Below are 24,180 nucleotides of genomic sequence, written 5' to 3'. Positions count from 1 at the left end.
CCACTGGTGAGAAAAATAGCATGGTGCATGTATATTTATACGTGTTGCTTCAGGACTGGTTCACCAACTCAACAGTGGATCTGATCCAATTAAAATTTTCACTTTTACAAAAGGCATAAAATTTTCACCATAAAAAAAAAAAGAATATGATACACCATCAGGGATGTATTTTAGCGGCGTAATGACCCTAAGTTGCATCACTGGACAATGCTATTGTAACTCTTCCCCTTTTTTCTAAACAACCAAGTACTTTTCACTACAAGTATCAATATAATCATAAAAATTTGACTAATCTCTTGATGGGATATATTTTTAGTAGCTAACTAACCTATAATGAGAATGAACTATGGAGTCTCATGTGCCTTATGTCTGTCATATATGTAAAATTTTTAGTAACAGTACAATCTAACAAATTATGCACATTGAAAACATCTATTTTAAGTCCACCCAAAGATCCCTAATTTTTTAAAACTTCAAGTGAATTATGAATACCAATCTTTCTTCTTCTAACTTCTTCTTAGAATTATTTTTGTTATTGGACTTAAATGTTTAGATATCCAATCATATTATCGCTATCAATTAAGAGTAAATTTTTAATATGAAAATTGTATTAATTATTATATAATTTAAATCTTTCTAAACTATCTCAGGGGAATTGACTTCATTAAAATAGAGTGAATTGCCTAACTATATTTCAAGAAAATTTTATCAAACACAAGGGAGCTTCAATTCCTTCTGAGCTGCCGTGTTTTCTTCAAGCGGATGCGTACGATGTTCCTTACAATTCGGGATAGAGATGCAAGCCGGTCCTCACTATGTACGCTGTTTATCTTCTATTTATATTTGTGTGAATCTTCGATATGCTGTTTTTAGCATTTTTGTTCTATGGACCATCTGTATTAAAAAAAACAAAAAAAAGCAAGTAGCTTGAAAAAAAATATTTGACACCATCATATAGCGACCGTATGTGGCACTCATTCTACCGAACATAGATCCTCTAAATGATAATTGTTAATTAATTTTCTCAATTCGAAGCAATGCCTTTTTTTTTTTTGCTAAAAAAAAAAAAAAAAAAGTAGTATAATCAAACGATGGTCGCTAGGTTAGCATGTAACGGTGCCCTATTTTTCATTTTGTGAGCTTCCTTTTTGTAATTGAAGGATCCTTCGTGTACAAATTCGAACCACATGAATCCATGGAAGCGAATAAAAGTGCAAAACTAACCCTAGAACATGTAGCAGCACCTACCGTTACCCTTCGGGCTCGCCGTAGGGGATGAGAATGGGGACTGTCGTCGACTCCCATTTCTTGGCCCTCACCGCCCTCGTCACGGTATCTCTCTCCCTCTCTCTTTCTCTCTCTCTTCACGGTATCTTCTTCTAATCCTCATCTTTTTCATGATTGATAGGTTGGATATCAGCTGGTATTCTTCGTCGTCACCGCGTTGCTTAGGTTTGACAAGGTCACTGACTTTGCTGGTAAATATATTCTTCCCTTTTCTCCTTTTCTCTGCGCATCTAATGTATATTATAAGTCCTTATGCTCCTGTAATTGCTGGAAAATGAGCACCATCTCTGGTTCTTTAGATAATTTAATTTACAGATGTTTATGTTTATATGTTATTAAATTCCTTGCTTTCTTGTGGCATTGTTTTTTTTTTTTTTTAATTGACTGCGATCTTTTGGTTTTATAACTGTACGAAAGTCTGCTCATGAAAACCCTGTTCTAGTTATGCTGAAAACCTATCAGATATTGATCAGGTGTTGGTTTAATGATAATTCGTGTCTATGCCTCTTTCCTTGTGGTGAATATAATATACAAATAGAGATACCAGTTAGAATGTTGAAACACGCATTCATTTGCTCAAAACAGATAGTGGAGACAACTCAGGCTTCACCAGGTCTCACTATTATCTGTTTTTGTTCAAAATAAAAGGACAGATGTAAGCTATGTTCTTATATGTTTCAAACAATGTTGTAGACTGCTAATATTCGCCATATCTGTGTTTCCTCTAAAAGAACATGAATATAAATCGAGGTTATTTATTTTTCCTTTCCTTTCCTTTTTCCTTTTTTGTTTGGTTGTAACCCTCTCCTGGCACCCCTAATTCGACAATTCCACGTGTATAGATATAAGATTCGGGACTTCAGAGCATTTACATGAACTATGTTGACTTAGTAGAGTTTCATTTTCTGTTCGATATACTCAAAACGAAATATGTGTGCATTCTGCCTTTATTATTATTATTAGGAAACAAAAGATCCTATAAAGAACTGCAATATGGTAACAACATCCGACGAACCACACTAAGCATTTTTAGTGGATTATAGTAAAACTAAAAAGAGCAGAAGAAAAAACACTTGTTGAGTCTAAAGGCTCATTGTTACTGCATTGAGAAGGCAACCTGACAAATTAAAGTATGAAAAGAAAATTGAAGAGATATTGTTGATTTGTTTCTCTCATTTTTCATATCCACTTTGAGTTTATGAGATCCATATAGGACTAAGATGGGACAGTGTCCTATGGACTAGTGGATCTGGAGGAATGATATGATCGAGATAAACCTAGACCAGGCCAGGAGGAGCCTAATAGATATTCTATGACTGGACTTGGTCTTATTAAAGAGGGTGAGATGGATAAGATATGATACTGTAGCAGATGAAGTGAAATTATTGTTCCCTTTATCTCTATTGTTTCATAATGACTCAAAGAACCAGAAACATTTATTTATCTGAAGAACTGAATCCGAGTGGTTGGGTTGTATAATTTTTGCTACTGCATTTGAATATGCTGCTTTATTTCATGATTTCATGTTATTCTGCTTTATCCAGGTAGCACAAATTTTGTTGTCCTTGGTATATTAACTCTTGCTTTAAAAGGAGCATGGCATTTCCGACAGGTACGACCACTCATCATTGTTATATGTATCCTAAAAATGTTGTAGTATCATATCAGTAAAACAACAAGGAATTACTTGGTCAACAAATTATGCACTTGCATTTCAATAGAAGCATGTGCCCCCTTATCTTGCTTAAATTGGAGAACCTGCATTGTTTTAGTTGACATTTCTAGGCTCTAATCATCTTTAGCATAAGTCTTGTCAATGCGCCATTAAAGATCTTTCTTGTTTTTTCTAGTGGATTGATTGTTTATTTGGATAGTCTGGCAATTTGTAACTTTCCCACTGTATGTAAGTAGAACGAGTTGTTCTTAGTGTTTTTAATTTAATCAGTGGTTAGAATGAGAAAACATGGACAGATATTTGTCATTAACCGGATGCGAAAAGTTTAAAATTCAAATTAGTTCAACCATGGTCCACCTAATACATTATTAAGTTATAGTGTGTGTAACAATTCTTAACCCAGACCATATCTCCTTGACTACTGGAAAGAAAAATAGCATTCATAGATAGCTAGTCAATGCAAGAGCTCTTACATGTTAATTAGTTTCTGTTTTCTTCTATTTACCGTAATATATACCAGTAATATCTTAAGTAAATTATTTTCTTGACGAGTAATCTGTCTGTCATTCAGGAATCCTAGAAGATGCATGGAATTTCATTCAATCTGAAGATAGCAAAACCAATATTTAACTTGCAATTTTATTTGCATTTGCTGAGAAAAATCAAGCATCATGAACCTGATGTCATTTTTGTTATAGGAATTTCTTGATCAAGAATTTTTGCCTACCAAAAATGTTAGTTCAGAGGACCTGAACCCTAAGTAGATATACATATGTATGCGTACCTGCTTAGAGGCATGCATGCATATACGTACCTTTGTTTACACATGTACCCATTCGTGTAATTGTCCGATCTTTTTGGAGCATAATTTGTTTTCCAACTCTTGGAAAATAATGCTGTGTCCAAGTCCATGTCAACAGTATTTTTCCTCCCATAGGCATTTAGACTTTTTAATTATATAGTTGGACATTAACAAGGATCCTGATTCCAACATGTCAGTCTGACAGTATAACAGAAACAAAGGAACATCGACATCTGATTTCTTTCATCCTGGTTCTAACACATCAGTCTTACAGTATAGAAGACCCAATGAAACATCAACATCTGATTTCTTAGTCATGAAACTCGCATTATGCACCTTCATAACTTTTCAGGTACATAATCTCAAGTAATTTTAACTTGTTTATTATGGTGATTTTACATTGACAACAATCTAATGGATACATGAATGTAAATAAATGTAGGCTAAATCAAGAATTTCATTCTTTCTGTGAATCATTAAGTTGTCGCTAGTTGAGGATGGGTGTGTCATAGCAGGTCTTATGATTTGCTGCAATTATATAACTCACCTTGTCTAGCTTTTTCTTCAAATCTTCCACACATCTTCTCATATCATCATTTAGTGCAAATTGAGTATTCTTTTTATTTTTAAATTTTATGTGCATCTTTAGCCTTTTGTTGTGACTTTAGTTCTATTGGAAAACATCTTTAACACTTATTTTATTCATAAGTTCTGTAAATCAACATGTCATAGTTGATGCCATTCAAAACCCTGAATGAAAGTGAGGAAGAATTTAAAAAGCTTATAGCCATGAAGGGTCTAGCCAGCATATTGGAATCATACTGATGCTGTTGTAAAGTCCGTCCTGTCTAGGAGAGTGGTAGTTCCAGCATACTTCAATAGCATTTCAGCACAGATATTTTATTTGTTCAGTTCCTTAAACATTAAAATCAATTAGTAATCTCTTAGTTGGTTTTATTTGAAGTATCAGCTATTACTGTAGCTCTTCAGTTTATGTCTGTAGTAATCAATTTGTGGTATAATTTAGCATAGAGAATGTAGTTATAGTTTTCTAAATTGGTAAACATATTAATTCTTAAAGGGTCTATTTCAACTCAGCAAATTAATTTACATTAACCTGCCCTCTTTCAGCCATATATATTAACTGAATAAGTTATGTGATTGATAAACTCGAAATGTATCTTCATGACAATAATTCTCTTTTGTAATGTGTAAAGTCATCTATCTAAACTTGTAGTTCTGGATTACAGATTGTATTGACAATGCTTGTGGTGCTTTGGGGACTTCGCTTGGGACTATTTTTATTGATGAGGTATGCTTATTGAACATCACAAAATCAGTATGCTCTGTAGTCTGTTCTATGTAGGGTCTGCATCTTTAAAGTTGATCCCATTGCTTGGATCAGTTTCATACTTGATTTTTCATTTAAAAAATAATTCCTGCACATGGATTCCTGATATGTCTCATTTCCTTGAAACATCATCACATGGTAATCCTGATAACAGTCATAGGTTGTCTCATTAATTTCTGGAGCTTAGTGGTCATAAATTTCAATGAGTGCTGGTTCCTGCAAACTTTTTCTGATATCCCTAGAGTACTGTAATCTCCTTTTCTAGTGCTTTAGTACATAGACTTTCTCCTTGGTAATCTCCTTTCCTTGTGCTTTAGTACATAGACTTTTTCCTTGGTGTTGTTCCATGGCACAGTTGGTTTATGAGAATGCTCATTGGAAGTGAACTGCGATCAAATATGGAACTTATTGTTATGTGATTGTCGAGGATGAAGCTTGTAATTCAGATGTAATTAAAATTACGATTGACAATCTAACTTTAAACAAATCTTTATTTTTATAGATGATTTGTGCTGAAAGTTGAATTCAAAGACAACATCGGACAATCAACTTATGAAAGTAAAAGAGAAATGACTGCGAGGAACAATATTGATGCAATAAAATAATGAAAATAAAAAATATAGTAGAGAAAGAAGAGAAGAAATAAGAGAGAAAACAAGAAAGAAAAGGTCGCATTGCATGGTCAGATATGTGGACACTTTAGCTTTATGTATAAATTTGGTTTAGGAGAATACAATAGTTCTCCCAGTTTCTGAAAGCGTGGACCAGTCTCATGGTGGCTCTATCAATTTACTACCAGAGTATCAAGCAAATTATCGGGTTGATCTGTAGGGATCGATGATGCCTGAGTTGGACTAGGATGCCTGTGAACTTGAGGAAAATGTGGTGTTAGGTTACTTTCGAAATGGATAGAAATGATCAGTGTTATTGTGCTAATATGTCTGATGAAGGGTATGTTTGCAATTTTGACTATTAAACTGATTTGCAAAAGTAGATGGCAAGCCTATCATCAGAAATCTAGTCAATTTCATAAGGTTTCATGCCAAATAACACATGTCAAAACTGTGAATTAAAAGATAACGAGCAGTTAAGAATAAACGCCATTATTCGAATGAAAGGATAATTGGTTGCCTTATATATTTGTATACTACTTCATAAATAATAAATTTTGAAGAGACTTTATCCAACTAGATTGAGGAACAATCTCCTTTGACAAAAGCCTGCCAACAAGCATGCTATAAACTAAGAAAGTAGTAACACATTCATTATTTAAACCACATTAAATTACCTTGGCAAACCCCAAAAAAGAAAAAAAACAAAGAGATCCTTTTTAGCATATTAGATAGATAGTTTTTATAATTCAGTAACTTGTTTCTCATTCTAATGCAATTTTTCTGGATATTTTTACTTCTCTTTCTACAAATTCTAGTTATGTTTTTCATATTTTCTGGTGAAAAATAGGATCCTGCAGTGGGGGGAGGACCGCCGTTTTGACAGAATGCGTAACAATTTGGTGAAGTTGGCAGTTTTTTGGATAATCCAGGTTTTCAATCACATGTACTTACACACATTGTTCAGAATTTACCATTTCTGAAAGGCCAATAAGGTATTACCATTAACCCTCATTAATAACAGGCTGTCTGGGTGTGGACTGTTAGCTTGCCTCTCACAATTGTGAATGCTAGTGATAGAAATCCATCTGTCAAACCTCAAGATATCATTGGTTGGATAATGTGGGGTGTGGGCTTATCTATTGAAGCAACTGCTGATCAGCAGAAATTGATGTTCAAGAATTCTCCTTCTAATAGGGGAAAATGGTGCAATGTAGGACTTTGGAAATATTCTCGTCACCCAAATTACTTTGGTGAGGTCAGTTATCTTTTATCATTTAACTTCCTTTTTACTGCTCTTATTGTGTTTGATTCAACATTCTAGGACCCAGATTTTCTTCATGTTTTTTCAATGTTGGCTTTAGGGTCACTGTTTCAAAAGCTAATTTAAAATTGGGCAGACCATAAGAAACACCCAGCTACTATGTTATCAATGTCGATCCATATAATTGACAGCATCATATTGTGCTTCAATGTTTTTTCTCAACCAGTTGACATGTTCGCATCCTTGTTTCGATTTAAATTTTTATATTTCTCAAGTTGTTTGATTCTACACTTTTTTTTGCATAAGTTGGTACTGTAGCCTGCCTTCTAGCAAAATTGCAATGGTGGTTGAAGCTCTGGATTGCATTTACTTCTCCATTCTCACTTTATATTTTTATTCATTTTTAACAAAGTTTTTAGTTGATGAATTTTGTCTATGTGCATAAATGACTCTTCTTGAGAAACATAAAATTTCATACATGTTCATACATTCTATCAAATTGCTATAGTTCTTTGTAGCATCCTATATGATTTTTGATGCATTTACAGATTCTCCTATGGTGGGGAATATTTGTAGCTTCTACTCCTGTTCTAGAAGGTGCAGAATGGCTAGTAGTTGTTGGACCTATATTCTTGACTCTGTTGCTTCTGTTTGTTAGCGGCATCCCCCTACTTGAGGTTTGGCACTTGTCTTCTAAATGGTTTACGGTATGCATTGATTTACCATGTCTTTGAATATAATAATTTTGATTGTGGTTCATTTCTGAAAGCAGAAATCAGCTGATAAGCGTTTCCGGTCGGAAGCAGAGTACCGTTTCTACAAAAGCACAACAAGGTCAGCCTCCTTAGCTTCGGTTTCTTATATTGAATTACACTAAAATAATTTGACAGAGCAAGAAGAGCAACTTGTTTTAATAATTTATTTCCCTTGCAGCCCTCTTGTTCTATTGCCACCTTTTGTATATGCAAAACTGCCACTGTGGTTCAAGGTAGCTTTCCTTTTCGAGTTCCCTCTCTACAGTCAAGGTTTTCCACATGAAGGAAGGTCAAGCTGACTGTGCTCAAGCCTTCTCCGGAAATCAATTCCTGTGACGTATGTACACTTTTTCTTTCTCATTCTACCTATACTATACACAGTTTTATGAGGAACCGGATACGATTTCATCGTTTTCGAGTTCTACTCTTCCTGTTGAGAGTTCGATGCTGCCTTAGAAAATATGACACTGTATAATTCACATCAGACTGTCGAATCCTTGTATTTACACACTGTATTGCTTTACAAATGGATATAAGAATCATCCTGTGTTTTATGCTCTGCAAGTTATAAGGGATGCTGCCACACGGGCTTATATCATATGATTGTATTCACTTTTACTAGAAAAAGTCTTTGCTGAAGCGAAGAGGACATGGAAACTTTTGACAATGCATTGCTTCATGTGAAATGAATCATGTCTTTTATAGCGCGTTAGAAGTTTGCAAACAAAATGCAGTCCTTGCAGTTCATAAAAATGGCTCACTTACATTGTTCCAAGTAAAGATCTAAGGGGCTCTCCTGACTCAAGTTTTGGCTGGAAGATGGGAATGGTTTCATGGTTACCATACAAGGGTTGAAAAAATTGATGCCGAGTAAGATGGTAGGTGGCTGCAGCCATAGGTCCAGCACCGCTGCTCCGGATGGCGATGATTTGCTATGTCACCCTGCTTTCTTCCTCAAAAGCACTGAAACTGATCCAAGTTGGGGCTGGTATTTCTGCAGCAAGGAGAGTCTCTTAGAAATGTCATCTTTGTGCCTTCTCAGTGATAAATGAATTGAAAACACCTCCAATAGAGAGGTCAGCAGTGCGCAGTTTCTATATATCGTTTGTTCTACTGCCCAAATATTAAAAGCCCCAAACTGAAAGCTTCATCCTATGTGTAGAAGTCCATTATTGGCTAAAGTTAGAAAAGGTCCACTTGCAATGACGGATTTGGCCAAATGGTCGCTAAGGAATTCTAATAGATGCCATTTGATAAACATTAAGCACATTATGAAGTGGCAAAAATTGAGCTAATTTGCAATGCTACATGAATATGAAAAAACTGAATGGCCACTGTACAAATGTTTTATTTGATTAATTCCAGACATCAAATCTTTCCCTCTCCTCCTCCGGGGCAAGCATGCTTAATTTCACTCGTATAACTTGAGTTAAAACAAATCAAGTAAATTCTGATGTAACAAGTAAAGTCAATTCATCAAGAACCTGTCGATAGCAAATTATGAACCTGGATTTGCCCAACTACTGACCTAAGCAGCTTGAACTTAACCAGGTCTATATGCCAACTTATATATAACCTAGGTGGCCAGCATTCTGGTACATCATGCAAAGTTTCAAAAAAGCGAACCCCTGGTCTTCAATCACAAAAAACTAATCTAATCAACAGTTTAAGCAACCTCAGGTTCTAAAATGTCTGCGGCTGATGCAATCCTAAACCAGATTTAGCTATCGGTTTTCATATCATATAATTTCTGGGCAAGAGAATGAAGCCACCCGCATGGACCAGCCCCGGTTCTATAACCGTCTAAAGAAATAAAACAGAGAAGCCACCAAAGCTCAAGGCTTAAATAAGGTTTTAAGAGCACTCACAACCATGGAAGAGCGAATCCAAATGCGTATGCACAGATCCTGAACCTATAGAAGTATCAATGAGCACAATTGTTTAGGCAAATAACACTATTTAACATCAACACAATACATTATAGTAGAACCAGAGATGACTACTGTCCCCAGTCTTGGAGAAGCAATTATGACAAAATTCATGGGCTGAGAAACATGAAAAATATATGTTAGGCGATTAACCTTGTTGTACCAAGGACATCTCCACATACATGCCTAGAAGGGTTCGGGTCGTATCTTTCTTGCAAAAAAAAGATTCACCATTAAATCGTGCTGCTTTGAGATCCATGCAAATGGATGAATAAAGAAGCGCATAGTGCTTGAGATCTACGCAAGGCACTATTCAACAGTTGATATGACAGGAAAAACATCAATCATTTTTTTGCGCAAAAGATACAACCCGAACCCACTCAGCAAACAAGTATATTGCACATCAGATTACTTTTGCAAATTCTGTTGATTTTCGGACAAATAGTCATAACCATCCAACACGAGCAGAAGTCGCTGCGTTACAGAAATGCATGAATCATGCACTCAGAATGAAGTCCAGTAGAGCATCCTTTCTTTGACATGGTTCCAAGTGGGTACTACAGTGGCCACACAGATTGAGAGGTTTTTGCGGCCACGGTGCTTGAATCAAGAGACATAAAGGGGCTCCGGTTGTACCTTTCTTCTAATTTTTATAGTTTCTCTACCTTTGAATGATAGAAATAAAGATCAGGCATCCCAACGGGAGGACCCTTCAGGTCCAACCTCCACGTGTCTTATATGCTGAGGAATGATTAATGTCCTCCGAATAATTAGTTGGCACTCCTGAAACATCTTGTGCCCCCTGCTCTATATATATATATATATATATATATATATTTATTTATATATAGAGAGAGAGAGAAATTAGGCTACATTCAAATAAATTTTTACTCAGATTCAATCAAATCTAGATTGGATGATGGAGGGCCCACATTGATAATCTAAACTTATGATCTGCTATCTCTAGATTTTTTATGTATAAAAAATTATACGATTTGGAGCACCCAGCTTGTGCATATGTGGTCTAAAAATGGACAGTATAAATAACACTAAATTATATATATTTTTGTTTATCACTTTATGCATGGACTAGAAAACTCTAAATTATATGATTTTTTATATGTAAGTAGTTTAAAGATGGTAGATCGCATCCAATGCTTAGATCATCAATTTAAGACATTCATTATCCAATGTAGATCCAACAAAATTTAAGTAGAGATTTATTCAAGTATAGCCAAGTTCAACTCTCATACATACATACATACATATATATATATATATATATATATATATATATATATATATATATATATATATATATATATATATTAATTTCCCACTTCTTAAACCCTCTATCCCAAAGCAATTGTTGTGCATTCCTTTTTCCTTTTTTTTTTTTTCCTTCAATTGAAGAATCATAATTTTTCTCATGCTCCCTCCTGAAAATATCTAACGCGGGTGTTTTTTTGCCTTTGTACATTTGAATATATGACAAATAATACAGTAACGTGCTTTTATTTCTCTTTCCTTTAACAAGGGGAGCAGCTGCCTTTTATTTCTCTTTCCTTTAATTCCAGTGCAAGAATAAGAAACATCATAAGGTTTGTCTGGTGTCTGACGTTACGACAAGATCGTTGCACCTGGCTGCTGCTCTTCCCTTGTTCTATACTATTGGACGTACAGATGATGTATAGTAAAACCCAGTGAATTTTGACCAGCTATGTACTTGTGCAAGGTTAGAATTTGTACCGACTATACTAAAGGAAGGTTTGGAACTCCTTTCCAAACTCGGCTTTGAAAAGTATATTAAGTTATGCACCATATGATCTTACGCCTCCTACATTATGTTGGATTTTAGTAATGCGCTATCAGATGTTATCAAACTTCTCAAAAATGTCTGCAGATTCATCCCCTCGCTTTATAATTGAGCATTATTAGGCTAGTACAAAATGGGAATGCCCAAATTTGCTTCAATGATATGGCCAAGAAACCGGTGCAGCCGACTCGCAAATTACATGACCAATGCACCACTTACAATATTATGCTTTGTCGAGCCAATCCGTGGTTGACCACATTCCTCAAAATTTGCTTTATTGCACTGCAATTCTGCAAACCATGCGCAATCACGCACTTGAAATTGTGATCAGTAGCATCCCATGCTATGTGCATTACCATGCCCTGATCAACACCTAATCTGGCAATTACTGTTGGCAATTTTCGAGCCACCAAATGAAAAGGCTTACAATTCAGGTGCTTGGGCCACGCTTGCACCTTAGAAATTGAAACTTAAAAGCCCCTGCTTCTCTGATTGTGTGCCGCAGGCATTAGATCATGTTTTGTTTTTGTAATTGTTCTAAGCTTTCTCACTATTGTATGTAGTGAGATGTCGATTCACCAAAAAAAAAAAAAAAAAAAAATATTAAAGCCCCTACTTGCAGCTTCCCCGACAAAACCTCATGGGGACATGGACACAACCAAACTTTGGAGAGATACACATTTGATAAAGAAACTCTATGATTGTGATGGACATCAGCCCAAAAACTAGATGGGCTGCTAGCGAGAGTGCCTTTCTGATGGACACATCCCCCAGGTACAAAGATTCCACCAGCTCATTATATGAGATTTCTTACCACGTTTACCTAACAAAGTCCAATCCCTGCCGTTTCTACAATGCTCTTTTTTAATCTTCGTAGATCTCCAATGCTCTTTAAGCAGTTTAAATGGACCATCGCCCAACGAATCTTTGCTTGCTTTGTCGTTTTCACAAGCAAAAATTAATATTCCATGCAGTGAGAGTTAAATTCAAATAACCTAGGGAGTACAATCATAGACTTGGTATCCAAAAACGGCTTTGGATGACTAAAAAATCAAGGGTGGAAAACAGAAGTAAAGAAACTAATTGAGATCGTTTGATAAATATCAATATCCACGAAAGAAAGAAACAAGGATAACAGCAGAACACCACCATCTCCAAGCAACTAAGGACCCAAGATTGTCTTCCAAATTGTAACAACTAAGAACCTCACATACTTTTCTTGTTTAAATCTTGACGTTCTTGTCAGACTAAGAATTCAAATTCATTCAAATCTAATCACAAGCACCATGATCGGCTTTCTTAGTCCGCATAAGTTATAGATCATGTCTTCTCTGATATCATTTATAACAATCCAGAATCTCACCTAAAATGGCTAACCGGAAGATATTGTTTGGATCTTTAATCTCATATAAATATATAATATCTATCTAGTAAATAATCGATATGAAACTAAATACATGTTTCAGACATACCGTCCTTCCAAAAAAAAACATCAACAGCAATTTCAGAGAAAGCATTAAAAAAAAAAAATCACCGCCTGTCCAGGACAAAGAGACCGCCTATCACACAATTGGCATAAGATTACACAAATAGAGCCAATGCGATGGGCTCAGAAAAGGACAACAAATCCAGAGCATCATCACATACCATCTGCTATGGCTTGTGAACAATCCTCCCAGCTAACAAGGCAGCCTCTATCACCAGGGTGATCACATCCACCACCTCCTCCACCATGCACTTGTTCCCCTTAAACGTGCCCTTGCCGGCTTCCCTCACCTCCGCCATGCAGTTGAGCAAGTTCTCGTTGCACTCCACGTTCAAGTAGTCATCTTTATCCCCACCGCCATTTCCACACGCACCAACCACCCATTAAAACAACAAATAGGCGACACCAAACGCACACCATGAGTTAGGAATGGAAGGAGCGAAAAAAAAGATGAAAAGAGGAAAAAAAATGCCGGGGGGAGAACAAACTGTGCTTGGATTGGACGCAGTTGTCGTGGGTCATGCAGCAGGCATCGAGAGCATCGCATGGCTTCTCCCCTGGGCAGCCGCTGTATAAAATCCCGCAGTATTTTCCATACTTAAGCAATGGAGGCACTTTGATTCCAATTTCGTCCCAAAAAAGAAACAAACAAAAAAAACATAATCTTAGTAATTCATCAAGAAAACTTTCGCCAGAATTATATTGAAAGATGAAAGAGAAGAGCCCTCACCGTTGCAGTCCTGCGACTCGCACGTTCTGCTGCACTGCTGCTGCTGCTGCTGCTTAATCTGTGGAACAAATAAAACAGATAAAAATGTGAAGTAATGAACAGAAAGAATAACAAAAGGAAAAGAAGAGGGTTGTTTTATATTTTTATAGTGCAGACCACGGCGATGCCGGAGTTAACGGACTGGATGCCGACGGTGAGAGCGTGGACAGGGGTAGTCGAGATGAGAAGAGCGACAAGGATGGCTAACTTCAGCGACTGATGCCTTTTTCCTCCATCCATCTCCTCTGCCCACTGCTCAAACTCGCAGGAGAGAAACAGAGGAGGAAGAAACCAGATGCCCTGAAAGTTTAGCGCTTGGTTTTCGCCAATGGCGCTGATTTTATGGAGGAAAAGTGTGGAAGAATGGGGGATTTGGGGGTCTGGGGAAGGGGCAACTGAGGGGCCTTGGAGGGGTTGGTCCCTTGTCCTGTGCGGCTCGTGACGAAGCTGTTGTCTTCTAGCTCACGGGTTGCCATCAGACAACGCATTTCTTTATCAAATCGGATGGTAGGATGAGTCGCTTTAGAATGATGTGGCGTTGATACGCGAAGGAATATCTCAGGATGGTGCTACTCGTGTAGAATTCTTCAAGAAGGGATCCACCCAACGGTATAAGATAAATATCTTCTGGGTATGATATTGACCGAGAATGCACCAATCTTGGTTTCTATATTATTTTCAAAGATTTGTTAAGCTGCAGCAGTTTGAGTTCACAAATCATGGAAACGGACATCATAACAAAGAAATTCAGATGATGAAGATAATCTGACTTCGTTGCTTCTAGTAGATATGTTTCATGGCGTTCAGGTTGGGCGTGTCACTAAAGTTACAGCTAGTGTTTAGATGTGGATAGGGCTGTCAACCGGCCAGGTAAGACTTGGTACAAGGTGACCCCCAAGATGGCCTAGGATTGGAAGAATCAGGTCCAAGCACAAAGGGCCGAACAGGCCTGCTCCTTGGAAGACATTATTAGATGGACCAGGTCCGATGGACCACGTTCAGTGGGCCGGTCCAAATCCAGGTAATGTGAGGAGTGACTATTGGACTGGTCCGCTGGACCTAGTCCATCTAATAATTTCTCATTTCGGTTAAAGTTCCATTATAAGAGCTTGCATTACAAGTCATAAATAGCTCCAGCTTTTCTAGGAATTACTGAGAAATTTTGTTATCATAGGCCATTTGCACAGAGAATTTTAGTTTCATAAATTTGACAGTCGCAAGAAACAAGATAGAAGTAGCAATTTATGCTTTTTTATTAGAGCCATGATGAACGAGGCTATAGCTAAAAGTTTTAGTAGTCCTTTCCCTTGGCCTTTAAAACATGGGTTGCCTGGCCGCTTCTAAACTAGTTTGAAGGAAATGAAAGATGAATCTTAGAGAACCTGGGCGTTCTTGACTAGGGATGATAATAACTTGTTTCTAGCAAACGGTGTGGAAGTTGTTATAAGTTCAGGTGGAGGCTGTAAGCAATTTCTTCTGTAATTTCTTCGCTTGTCCTTTGAGCCTTTAGGTATTTGGAATTACCAAATCATTAATATGATTTCCCACCACACTACTTGAAGCAAGAACAAGGATTGGGCTAGGACCTATCAAGCATCAATGGGAGCAGATGGGCCAGAACCTTTTGCATCTCGCTGGCTGGGCATTTGCGCTGCCCTGTTGACAAATTTGGACGCACTTATCCAAGGCCCAACCCGTTAGCACAATAGCATCCCTTGCTGTTAAAACCTTACACCACGAAATTTTGAAACCTTAGAAATGCTGATAGAAACATTTACTCGAGATTAGGGTTTGAAATGAAGGCTCCATTCTCTAGTTATGAAATGGGCAATGGCCCAATGATCATTCCTCTCTTCTTAACTGAGGTTTTGAGTTCAAAATTTGGAATATTTCCTCAAAAAATTGGCCCCCCCCCCCCCCAACCTTCTACACATTTGTATGCATGTGTTTGTGTGTATGTGTGTGTGTGTGTCTCTCTCTCTCTCTCTCTCTGTACACACACACACACACACACACACACACACACACATATATATATATATAAGTTGGATTGCACATTTTATGATAACTCATTGAATGCAAAAAAGGAGTCAATAGTTCAAAATTGATGACAAACCATCCGAACTCAAGATCCAAGTGTAAATAAGATCTGCACTGCAAAAAACACGTAGAAATAAAGTTCACGAGTTTTGATGGTCTCTAGCCTAATCATTAAGTAAGTATTAAAATGTAAAGATTTTAATTATCTTATTTATATGGACTTAGGATTTGATTGTATCTTTTTTTGGTTGTCAACAATTCTACCTTCAGAGTAGGTGTTTAGTTATTGATAAAGAATACTGCTTGGCTGTATCGTGCAAAATTTCTTATGGTGCTCTAAATATTGCAATAAGATAGCAAAAACGGTGAAGTCGAGATGGCGGCACACACCTGTGCAAGAACATATCATATCAATGAGCCGGTCCAAATCTTGGTAATGTGATGAACATATTGGACCGGTCCACTGGATCTAGTCCATCTAATGATTTCTCATTTCGGCTAAAGTGTCATTAAAACAGCTTGGATTACAAGTCATAAATAGCTTCAGCTTTTCTAGTAATTACTAGGAAAATTTTGTTATCATAGGCCATTTGCGCATAGAATTTTAGTTTCATAAATTTGACAGTCGCAAGAAACAAGATAGAACTAGCAATTTATGCTTTTTTATTAAAGCCATGATGAACAAGGCTATAGCTAAAAGTTGGAGCAGTCCTTTCCCTTGGCCTTTAAAACACGGGTTGCCTGGCCTCTTCTAAACTAGTTTGAAGGAAATGAAAGATGAATATTAGAGAACCTGGGCGTTCTTGAGTCTTGACTAGTGATGATAATAACTTGTTTCTAGCAAACGGTGTGGAAGTTGTTATAAGTTCGGGTGGGGGTTATAAACAATTTCTTCTCTAATTTCTTTGCCTTTGAGCCTTTAGGTATTTGGAATTACCAAAGCATTAATACGATTTCCCACCACACTACTTGAAGAAAGAACAAGGATTTGGCTAGGACCTATATCAAATGGGCCAGAAAGCAGGTCAAAGTTTACATCTGGCTGGTTGGGCTTTCACTCGGCCTTGTTGATAATTTTGGACGCACTTGTCCACGGCCCAACCCATTAGCACAATAGCATCCCTTGCGGTTAAAACCTTTACACCTTGAAATTTGGAAACCTTAGAAATGCTGATAGAAACATTTACTCGAGATTAGGATTTGAAATGAAGGTTCCATCCTCGCCCAATGATCGCTCCTCTCTTCTTAACTTAGGTTTCAAGTTCAAAAATTGGAATATTTCCTCCCCCCCACCTTCTACACACTCGTGTGTGTGTGTGTGTGTGTGTGTCTCTCTCTCTCTCTCTCTCTCTCTCTCTCTCTCTCTCTCTCTCTCTATATATATATATATATATATATATATATATATATATATATAAGTTGGATTGCACGTTTTATGATAACTCACTGAATGAAAAAAAGGTGCTAATTGTTCAAAATTGATGACAAACTATCCGAACTTAAGATCCAAACTCAAGGTCCAAGTGTAAATATGATCCATACTGCAAAAAACAGGTAGAAATAAAGTTCACGAGTTTTGATAGTCTCTAACCTAATCATTAAGAAAGTATTAAAATGTAAAGATATTAATTATCTTATTTATATGGACTTAGGATTTGATTGTATCTTTTTTTGGTTGTTAATAATTTTACCTCATCAAAATAGGTGTTTAATTATTGATAAAGAATGTCGCTTTGCTGTATAGTGCAAAGTTTCTTATGGGCCTCTAAATATTGCAATAAGATAGGAAAAGAGTGAAGTCGAGACAGCAGCACGCACATGTACAAGAATGTATCATATCAAACCACCAAGAGTTAAGTTGGCTCAAGTCACAATTATATCTAAGATATTTAGTAGAATTTATAATTTTTTTTAAAAAAATTATTAACAATATCCAGAAGGAATTATGTTGGAGAATTTATTGATGGTGATGTTTCGAGCTTGGAAGGGATGGACCACATGCGGGCATGATTGGCACTTAGGCATGATTAACCACGCAATGCGAACCCCACTTCAATGCAAAGAAGGAGATAAATAGTTCATATACATTCTCCGTTTTTGCCAAGTTAACAAGGTAAGAGCACTTGGGAGGTAATGATCAAATAAAGTTAAGAGAACCATCAATAGTCGATTGCATGGAACCACTTGTAGAGAGACGGAGAGATACAAAAGTGATATAAAGAGAATTAAGAATCCTGATCCCAGCAAGGGGCTCATAAGGGGCTTAGATCCTATAACACCATAGGATCTAAGCCCCTTAGGTGATTGATGATTGGTTGAATCACAACATACCACATCCTATAACATCATCTTTGTTATTTCGAGAATTTGTTAGGATCCTCCCTAGTATATCAGACCATCTGTGCATCTCACAATGGTTGTGATTGGATGGGCCAGCTTGTACAGTATCACAAGACAGTATTTCATGCACCAGAAGAGGCCCAATCCAATTATCATCACCATGCGGATGGACACACACAAAAAGATCGGACGTCTCCGATTCATGTCCGAACTGGAGAGAATCCACACTGAACTTTTGAAGAATTCTATAAATCCATATGTGAGGACCGTGGTGCTTTCCAATGCCATTGTCCCAGCGACCGCTGACCAGTATGGTAATAACGACGTAATGAATTGGCACCACGAAACAAAAACTACACAAGATTCGGTGCGAGATACGCGGAGACAGAATGAACTTGGAGAGAAGGGGGAAAAAAAAAAAAAAGGGAAAAAGAGAAGCACCACTAATTAGAAACATAAAAAGATGCTGTGATACTGCATGCGTTGAATCGATCTCCATGATGGCCACGATATGGGAGGAGGAGGAGGAGGAGGAGGCAAGGGCGAGAGGCATAAATGCCTCGAGCAGCCCACGTCAGCAAAGCGTGGCTGTGACATCATCATCAAACCGTCCTTTCATTCCATTCTCTCTCCATCCCTCGCGGGCGCTTGCGCTTCGCCTGTGGTGGTGGCATCATTCGGATCTTTGAATGGGGAGAGGCAAAAGGGATAAAAGAGCAGGCCGGGGGGGGGGGGGGAGGGGGGGGGGGGGGGGACCGAATCGAGTGCAGGTGCGCGACCACCGAAACCATAAGGGTCCGAAAGCGGCATACAAAACCCAGGCCAAAAGGCCCCATCAGACCCACTCGCGCGCTCCTTCCCACCTTTACCGAAAAGCATATAAAATCCCATGGAAACTGAGAGGGAGAGAGAGAGAAAAAAAGAAGAGTTAGAGAGAGCAGAGAAAAGCCTAGAGGTGTAGGAAGAAGAAGGGAGCATGAAGCAAAGATGGCTGAGATTATGTTACTGAAGCCAGCCAAGCCAAAGTGAGAGGAAGAGAGAGAGAAGGGGAGGAGTGTATTGCAAGACACAATGATTACGTGGTTTTAGGGAGGGCAGGAGGGGAGGCGTGGAACTGGAAAGCAGAAGGTTGGGGTGGGGTGGTGCAGAACGTGGGTCTTGACCGAGGTGGACCTGCATCCAATTTTTGGATCTCTTTTCACTGCGTCAGGCCTGGTCGGCTCTATTTCTATGATCGGCCATCGCCGTGCTCCCTTTTGCCCCCTCGCTCTCTTTTCTTGCTTCTGTCGCCGTAGCAGCAGCGGAGCGTAATTATAATATCTCCGAGAGGGGCGGTGCCGAAAAGAGCGAACCCCTCCCAATATGGGGAATCGGCGAGCGAATCGCGTAGAAGGGAAGTAAAAGACCCCGGGCAGAGTGGAGTAGCTAGCTTATACGACTCCCCCAACTACGGATAAATAGAGAGCCCAATTCTATCTAATCCCCGGAAGGATTAAAAGGAGAAGAAGGGGAGCTAGGGAAACAAGAAGGACCGGAGCAATTTTTATGTTGTAATAGCTTAGAGAAGGAGAGAGGGAGAGGAAAGGGACGTAAGTTTGGGTCGAAGAGATGGAAAATAATGGTGATGGTTCTTCTAGCAAGATCCACGAATTCCAAGGCTATCAGGAGGAGGAACAGCAGCAGCAACAATACAACAATAACAACATGAGCAACCATATTGGTGGTGGTGGAGGAGGTCAGGGCTTTGTCTTTCCAGATGAAGCTGCTGCTGCTGCTGCTATTGGTGTTGTTGGTGCTGGTGGTAGTGTTGCTTCTTCTTCTATTCTGCCATGGCCACTACCTCCTATACATCCCTTAAACTCGACTCAGTTTGCGCCATCCAATTTAGTTCGAGATCAGAATCAAGGGCAGTTCTTTCCTTCTCTCCCGCCACTCCCTCCGCCGCCGCCTCCTTCCTCTCCCTTCTATGGCGACTTGTACGCACGGCGGGCCACGACGGCTCTACAATTTGCTTACGGTGGTGCTGGCCTCGGCTCGTCATCGGATCCTTCGGGATTGGGTGGTCTTTACATGGGGATGGGGTCCGAGGCACTGGCTCGCGGCGGAGGGGTGTCTCCTTTGTCGGCCTTCGGAGGCCTTCATGCAGAGTTGGGTAAGTTGACACCGCAGGAGATCATGGACGCCAAGGCACTTGCGGCTTCCAAGAGCCACAGCGAGGCCGAGCGCCGGCGGCGCGAGCGCATCAACGCCCATCTTGCTAAGCTGCGCAGCTTGCTGCCCAACACCACCAAAGTAAGCGCTGCATTAATTAGATATATTTCATTCATGGTCCATATATCCTTCTCAATTCCCACGCAATCCTCTCATTTATAATTCCCATAAATTGGTCACGCGTCTCTTATCTTTGTCTCTATATACATCACCACTTCAATAGAAAGAATCTTTTGAGACGCACCAGGAGATTCAGGGCTTAAAAACATGACTAGCAGTGCAACTCCTCCTAATATCTATTCAGGTTGCTTAGCTTGTTCCTTCTTAGAATCCTCACTTCTTTTTGGGCAGCCCATAGAGTGTGGAGAAGAGATAGGAGTGGACCGTAGAGGGACAAAGGATGGAGAGGAGCCGCCCTTTTGACGTGAAAAAGAGGAACCAGAGGAGGAATAGTCCAGAAAAAGGCTTGCTTCGGAATAGCTTCTGCTGGAGAGGGGTGCTACTAAGAAAGACAAACATGCGCACTCTGTCAGATAAAAAGAGAAGCACTTACCAGTGGCTTCTTGTCCACCCACCCAACAAATCCCACTCCCATGTGGAAGCGTGCGTGCAAGCACCTCTATAGGACTAAGAGCTGACCACTCCTCCCTTCTCACCTCTATAGGCAATAATAGTATTAAATTCTTCATGTGAATCCCACTTCCCTTCTCTTTTACCTCCCCTTTCTTTGTCAAGTTCAGCACCGACCCTCCTCATCCCGCTTCTTTTATGTTCTCCTACTTTTTTCCAGTCCACAGCTCATTACCTACCCACTTCCAATTTTTTAACATTTTGTAGTTACTATTCTTGTAGACAGACAAAGCCTCCCTGCTCGCGGAGGTGATCCAGCACGTCAAGGAGTTGAAGCGGCAGACGCTTGAAATCGCCGAAGAGAGCCCGCTGCCGACCGAATCCGACGAGCTCACAGTTGATGCCGGCAGCGATGAGGATGGCAGATTCATAGTGAAGGCCTCGCTGTGCTGCGATGACCGCTCGGATCTCCTTCCAGACCTTATCAAGGCACTGAAGGCTCTCAGGCTTCGCACACTTAAGGCCGAGATCACCACCCTCGGCGGCCGTGTCAAGAATGTGCTCGTCATCACCGGCGAGGATGACGCTGACCATCAGCAGCAGCAGCAGCAGCAGCAGTCCATTGCCTCCATCCAAGAAGCACTGAAAGCGGTCATGGAGCGGGCGGCGGCAAGTGATGAGCCGTCCTCGGCCGGAGGTATCAAGCGGCAGCGGACCACCAACCTCTCTACCATACTTGAGCACAGGTCTATTTAACTCAAACAAAACATATATATACATAGTAATATAAGATTGTAACTAGAAGTATATCTCTCTCAATCTTTTTTTCCATGAAGGGTTTAGAATAGTAATTATATATACTGTCGTATTGTTTGGTGCCTGTCTGCTGGTCAGAAGGGGGAGGGTTTTGGTTTTACTGTTTGTGGGATTGCAGTGATGGAGAAAGGGGAGGTTGGGCCTAAGCCGGAAAGGGTTGGGGTGGATCTTTTTCGTGAGAAGGGATGGGGGGGACAATAAATACTCTGATTGAGACATAGCGGGAGTTAATGCTATTAACGATGGATGGATACTGGACGAGCAATATGGGGCAATGCTTCCCGTGCTGGCTTTGGCCTCTGCAAGACGTGCAGTCGACTCTCTTTTGGTGGGTTTGCTTGGTAGTTTGGGGCCCGTCATGGGACGTCCGCATCGATCCAAGGCGCCGTGCATGACGTAGAATCCAAGGCATGCAGCTCCCGTGTGGATATCCACTGGAGAATCTGAAGAGGAAAAAGAGGTTGGAGCTCGGGGTTCTGTAATCCTTCGTTGCTCAAGTTTCTTATGGTGTTGAAGGTTCCTGAGTTCAATATTTTTCAGCCAACCATATTTAGATTGTGGGTCCTAGGCTTGTTTTAGAGAGTGCAAGCATGTATTTAGCTCTAGAAATGTTGCTATTCTTGTAATCGAGTCTCTCTCTCTCTCTCTCTCTCTCTCTCATTCCTTTCCTCATTTACGGTCTTTGACTACAGCTTCTGGAAGTCTCCACGCTGAGGGGTAATGGCTACTGAAAGACTGAAAGATTGTAGCGTTTGGAATGTGGAACTAACATTGCATGCGAGCAATGGTAGGATGTCGTATTGGTGTTTTTCCTTTTGGGTGTGCGAAAAAGAACATGAGAACAGACTCTAGTTACTGTTTAGTAAGTTCTTTTTGGTTGGAGAGAGCATTCTCTTTTGCCCTAGTTGTGACCGTTGTTGGCAGCATTTTGAAGGGGCATGGCCAATTCTATATTGAGATTGCATGCGAGCAGTATATATGTGATAGAATCTTTTCTTTTCTTTTGTTCTCTGGGGTTAAGATCGCAAAAATATAACAGTTATTGAACTGCAAAACTGATGAGAGGTGAATATCAGATGAGCGAAATGGAGAAGGGACAAAAGCACGAGCACAAAGGTGCATGGAAGGAGTTGATCAAGAGTACAAGCTTGCGGCTGATCCAAGCAACGGGAGATAGAGAAAGCATTCAAAGGGTAGAAGGTCTGAAAGTGAGCAAAGCAAGCGGCAGAGCTCTGTAAAGGGTAATGTGGCAGGTCCACTTCCTGTGGCCAATAGAAGAGCTGCTTGTTTGAATGCTACTTTAATGAGTTTGGCCAAGAGTTGTTCCCTTCTGTTATGTTGCAATATAAATTGATCTACAGCTCATCCAGATAATTCTAAATTACTAACAGATTGTTTGCAGGTGAAGCTTTACCCTATAAAATTTCATTATAATATTATGATTTCAGAGGATATAGGGAAGCAAATTTATAACTCAAGTACCACATTGTGCACCAGATGGGATCGATCTCTTTAAAGAACAGTACTGCCATTTCACTTTTATATCATGCGTTGCCATCTATCAACTGATAAGAGCTAGCTTTACACCAGCTTTCTGGATGGCATTTTTTCTTTTTTTTTCTTTAAAATATGTTTCTTGAGATCATATCAATATTCTTAGCATGCTTCACACCTTCCAGATTTGCTTATTATTGGAACAGTGGGCCTTAAATGTGCAGGAATACTTTGCAATTCGATGATGCTAGTATATATCTGAAATGCTAAGATTGCACGATTCAAACTTTTATTGAAAATTTGATAAATCTTTAAATAGATTCTTTAGTAAAATGTCATTGGCATTGTCTAATTGTTAAAACTTAAGTCTAATTGCTTTTATCTTATGGCTTCATAGAGAAACTAGTTGCTTCTATTGTTCTTTTTTGAGAAAGGGGGAGGGAAATCCTACTCAATTCATTGAGATAGTGAAAAGAAAAGTACAAACTCGTTGCTTCTGTTATTTATTTTCTCTGATCTGCCATGTTTCAATAATCAGACTCAATTCTAGAATCCAGCCCCACTCTTTTGCTCATACATGTATCCTGTAGAAGTTTGTTGCAGATCGTTGTGTGAATGTTATGTGTAAGACCTGGTGAGCTTACATAAAATTGAAAAGTAATATATAAAGTAGAGGTGGAGGGGGAGGGAGATATATCACTAGAAAAATGAAAAAGAATGTTTTTTATTGAAGAAGTAAATAAGTAATATGATTATATTAAAATATGGAACCATGGAGATAAAGAGAGGATGATAGATGGAGAGATAAAACACTTTTTTTTTCCATTCCATCATTTCTTGTTACTTACATAATAATTTATTAAAGGATTTTATATTTATATACCCTATAAATGACTGATAATTACTACTATTCAAAAGTCACAGCTATTAAATAAATCATACAATCTTTTTTCTCAGTCAAAAAA

General features: G+C 39.0%; 3 protein-coding genes across 4 annotated transcripts; 2 read left to right on the top strand and 1 right to left on the bottom strand.

Moving 5' to 3' along the window:
* Positions 1-1,158: 1,158 nt before the first annotated feature.
* Positions 1,159-8,309, top strand: LOC103701854. The gene is made up of 9 exons (XM_008784061.4): positions 1,159-1,332; positions 1,409-1,478; positions 2,832-2,899; positions 5,015-5,076; positions 6,577-6,658; positions 6,751-6,984; positions 7,539-7,667; positions 7,763-7,824; positions 7,924-8,309. The coding sequence occupies exons 1-9, from the start codon at positions 1,276-1,278 to the stop codon at positions 8,042-8,044; spliced, it is 885 nt and encodes a 294-aa protein (XP_008782283.1). The 5' UTR covers positions 1,159-1,275; the 3' UTR covers positions 8,045-8,309.
* A 4,682-nt stretch (positions 8,310-12,991) lies between these two features.
* LOC103701853 (phospholipase A2-alpha-like) lies at positions 12,992-14,135 on the bottom strand. Its single transcript, XM_008784060.4, has 4 exons — positions 13,862-14,135; positions 13,706-13,763; positions 13,464-13,589; positions 12,992-13,318 (listed from the first exon to the last, which is right to left on the bottom strand). Exons 1-4 carry the CDS (start codon positions 13,982-13,984, stop codon positions 13,143-13,145), a joined length of 483 nt encoding a protein of 160 aa, XP_008782282.2. The 5' UTR covers positions 13,985-14,135; the 3' UTR covers positions 12,992-13,142.
* A 4,922-nt stretch (positions 14,136-19,057) lies between these two features.
* LOC103701913 (transcription factor bHLH30-like) lies at positions 19,058-23,081 on the top strand. Of its 2 annotated transcripts, none has more exons than XM_039130115.1 (3): positions 19,058-20,416; positions 21,188-21,651; positions 22,798-23,081. In XM_039130115.1, exons 1-3 carry the CDS (start codon positions 19,733-19,735, stop codon positions 22,799-22,801), a joined length of 1,152 nt encoding a protein of 383 aa, XP_038986043.1. In that variant the 5' UTR covers positions 19,058-19,732; the 3' UTR covers positions 22,802-23,081. The 2 variants fall into 2 exon arrangements, with proteins under 2 accessions (XP_038986043.1, XP_038986042.1); XM_039130114.1 differs by having other exon boundaries at positions 22,414-23,081.
* The last annotated feature ends 1,099 nt before the right edge of the window (positions 23,082-24,180 follow it).

This window comes from Phoenix dactylifera, chromosome 9 (assembly GCF_009389715.1).
Source record: "Phoenix dactylifera cultivar Barhee BC4 chromosome 9, palm_55x_up_171113_PBpolish2nd_filt_p, whole genome shotgun sequence".
NCBI lineage: Eukaryota > Viridiplantae > Streptophyta > Magnoliopsida > Arecales > Arecaceae > Phoenix > Phoenix dactylifera.
Note: the sequence above shows the minus strand (reverse complement) of the source record. Positions and strands in the feature narration are given on the sequence as shown.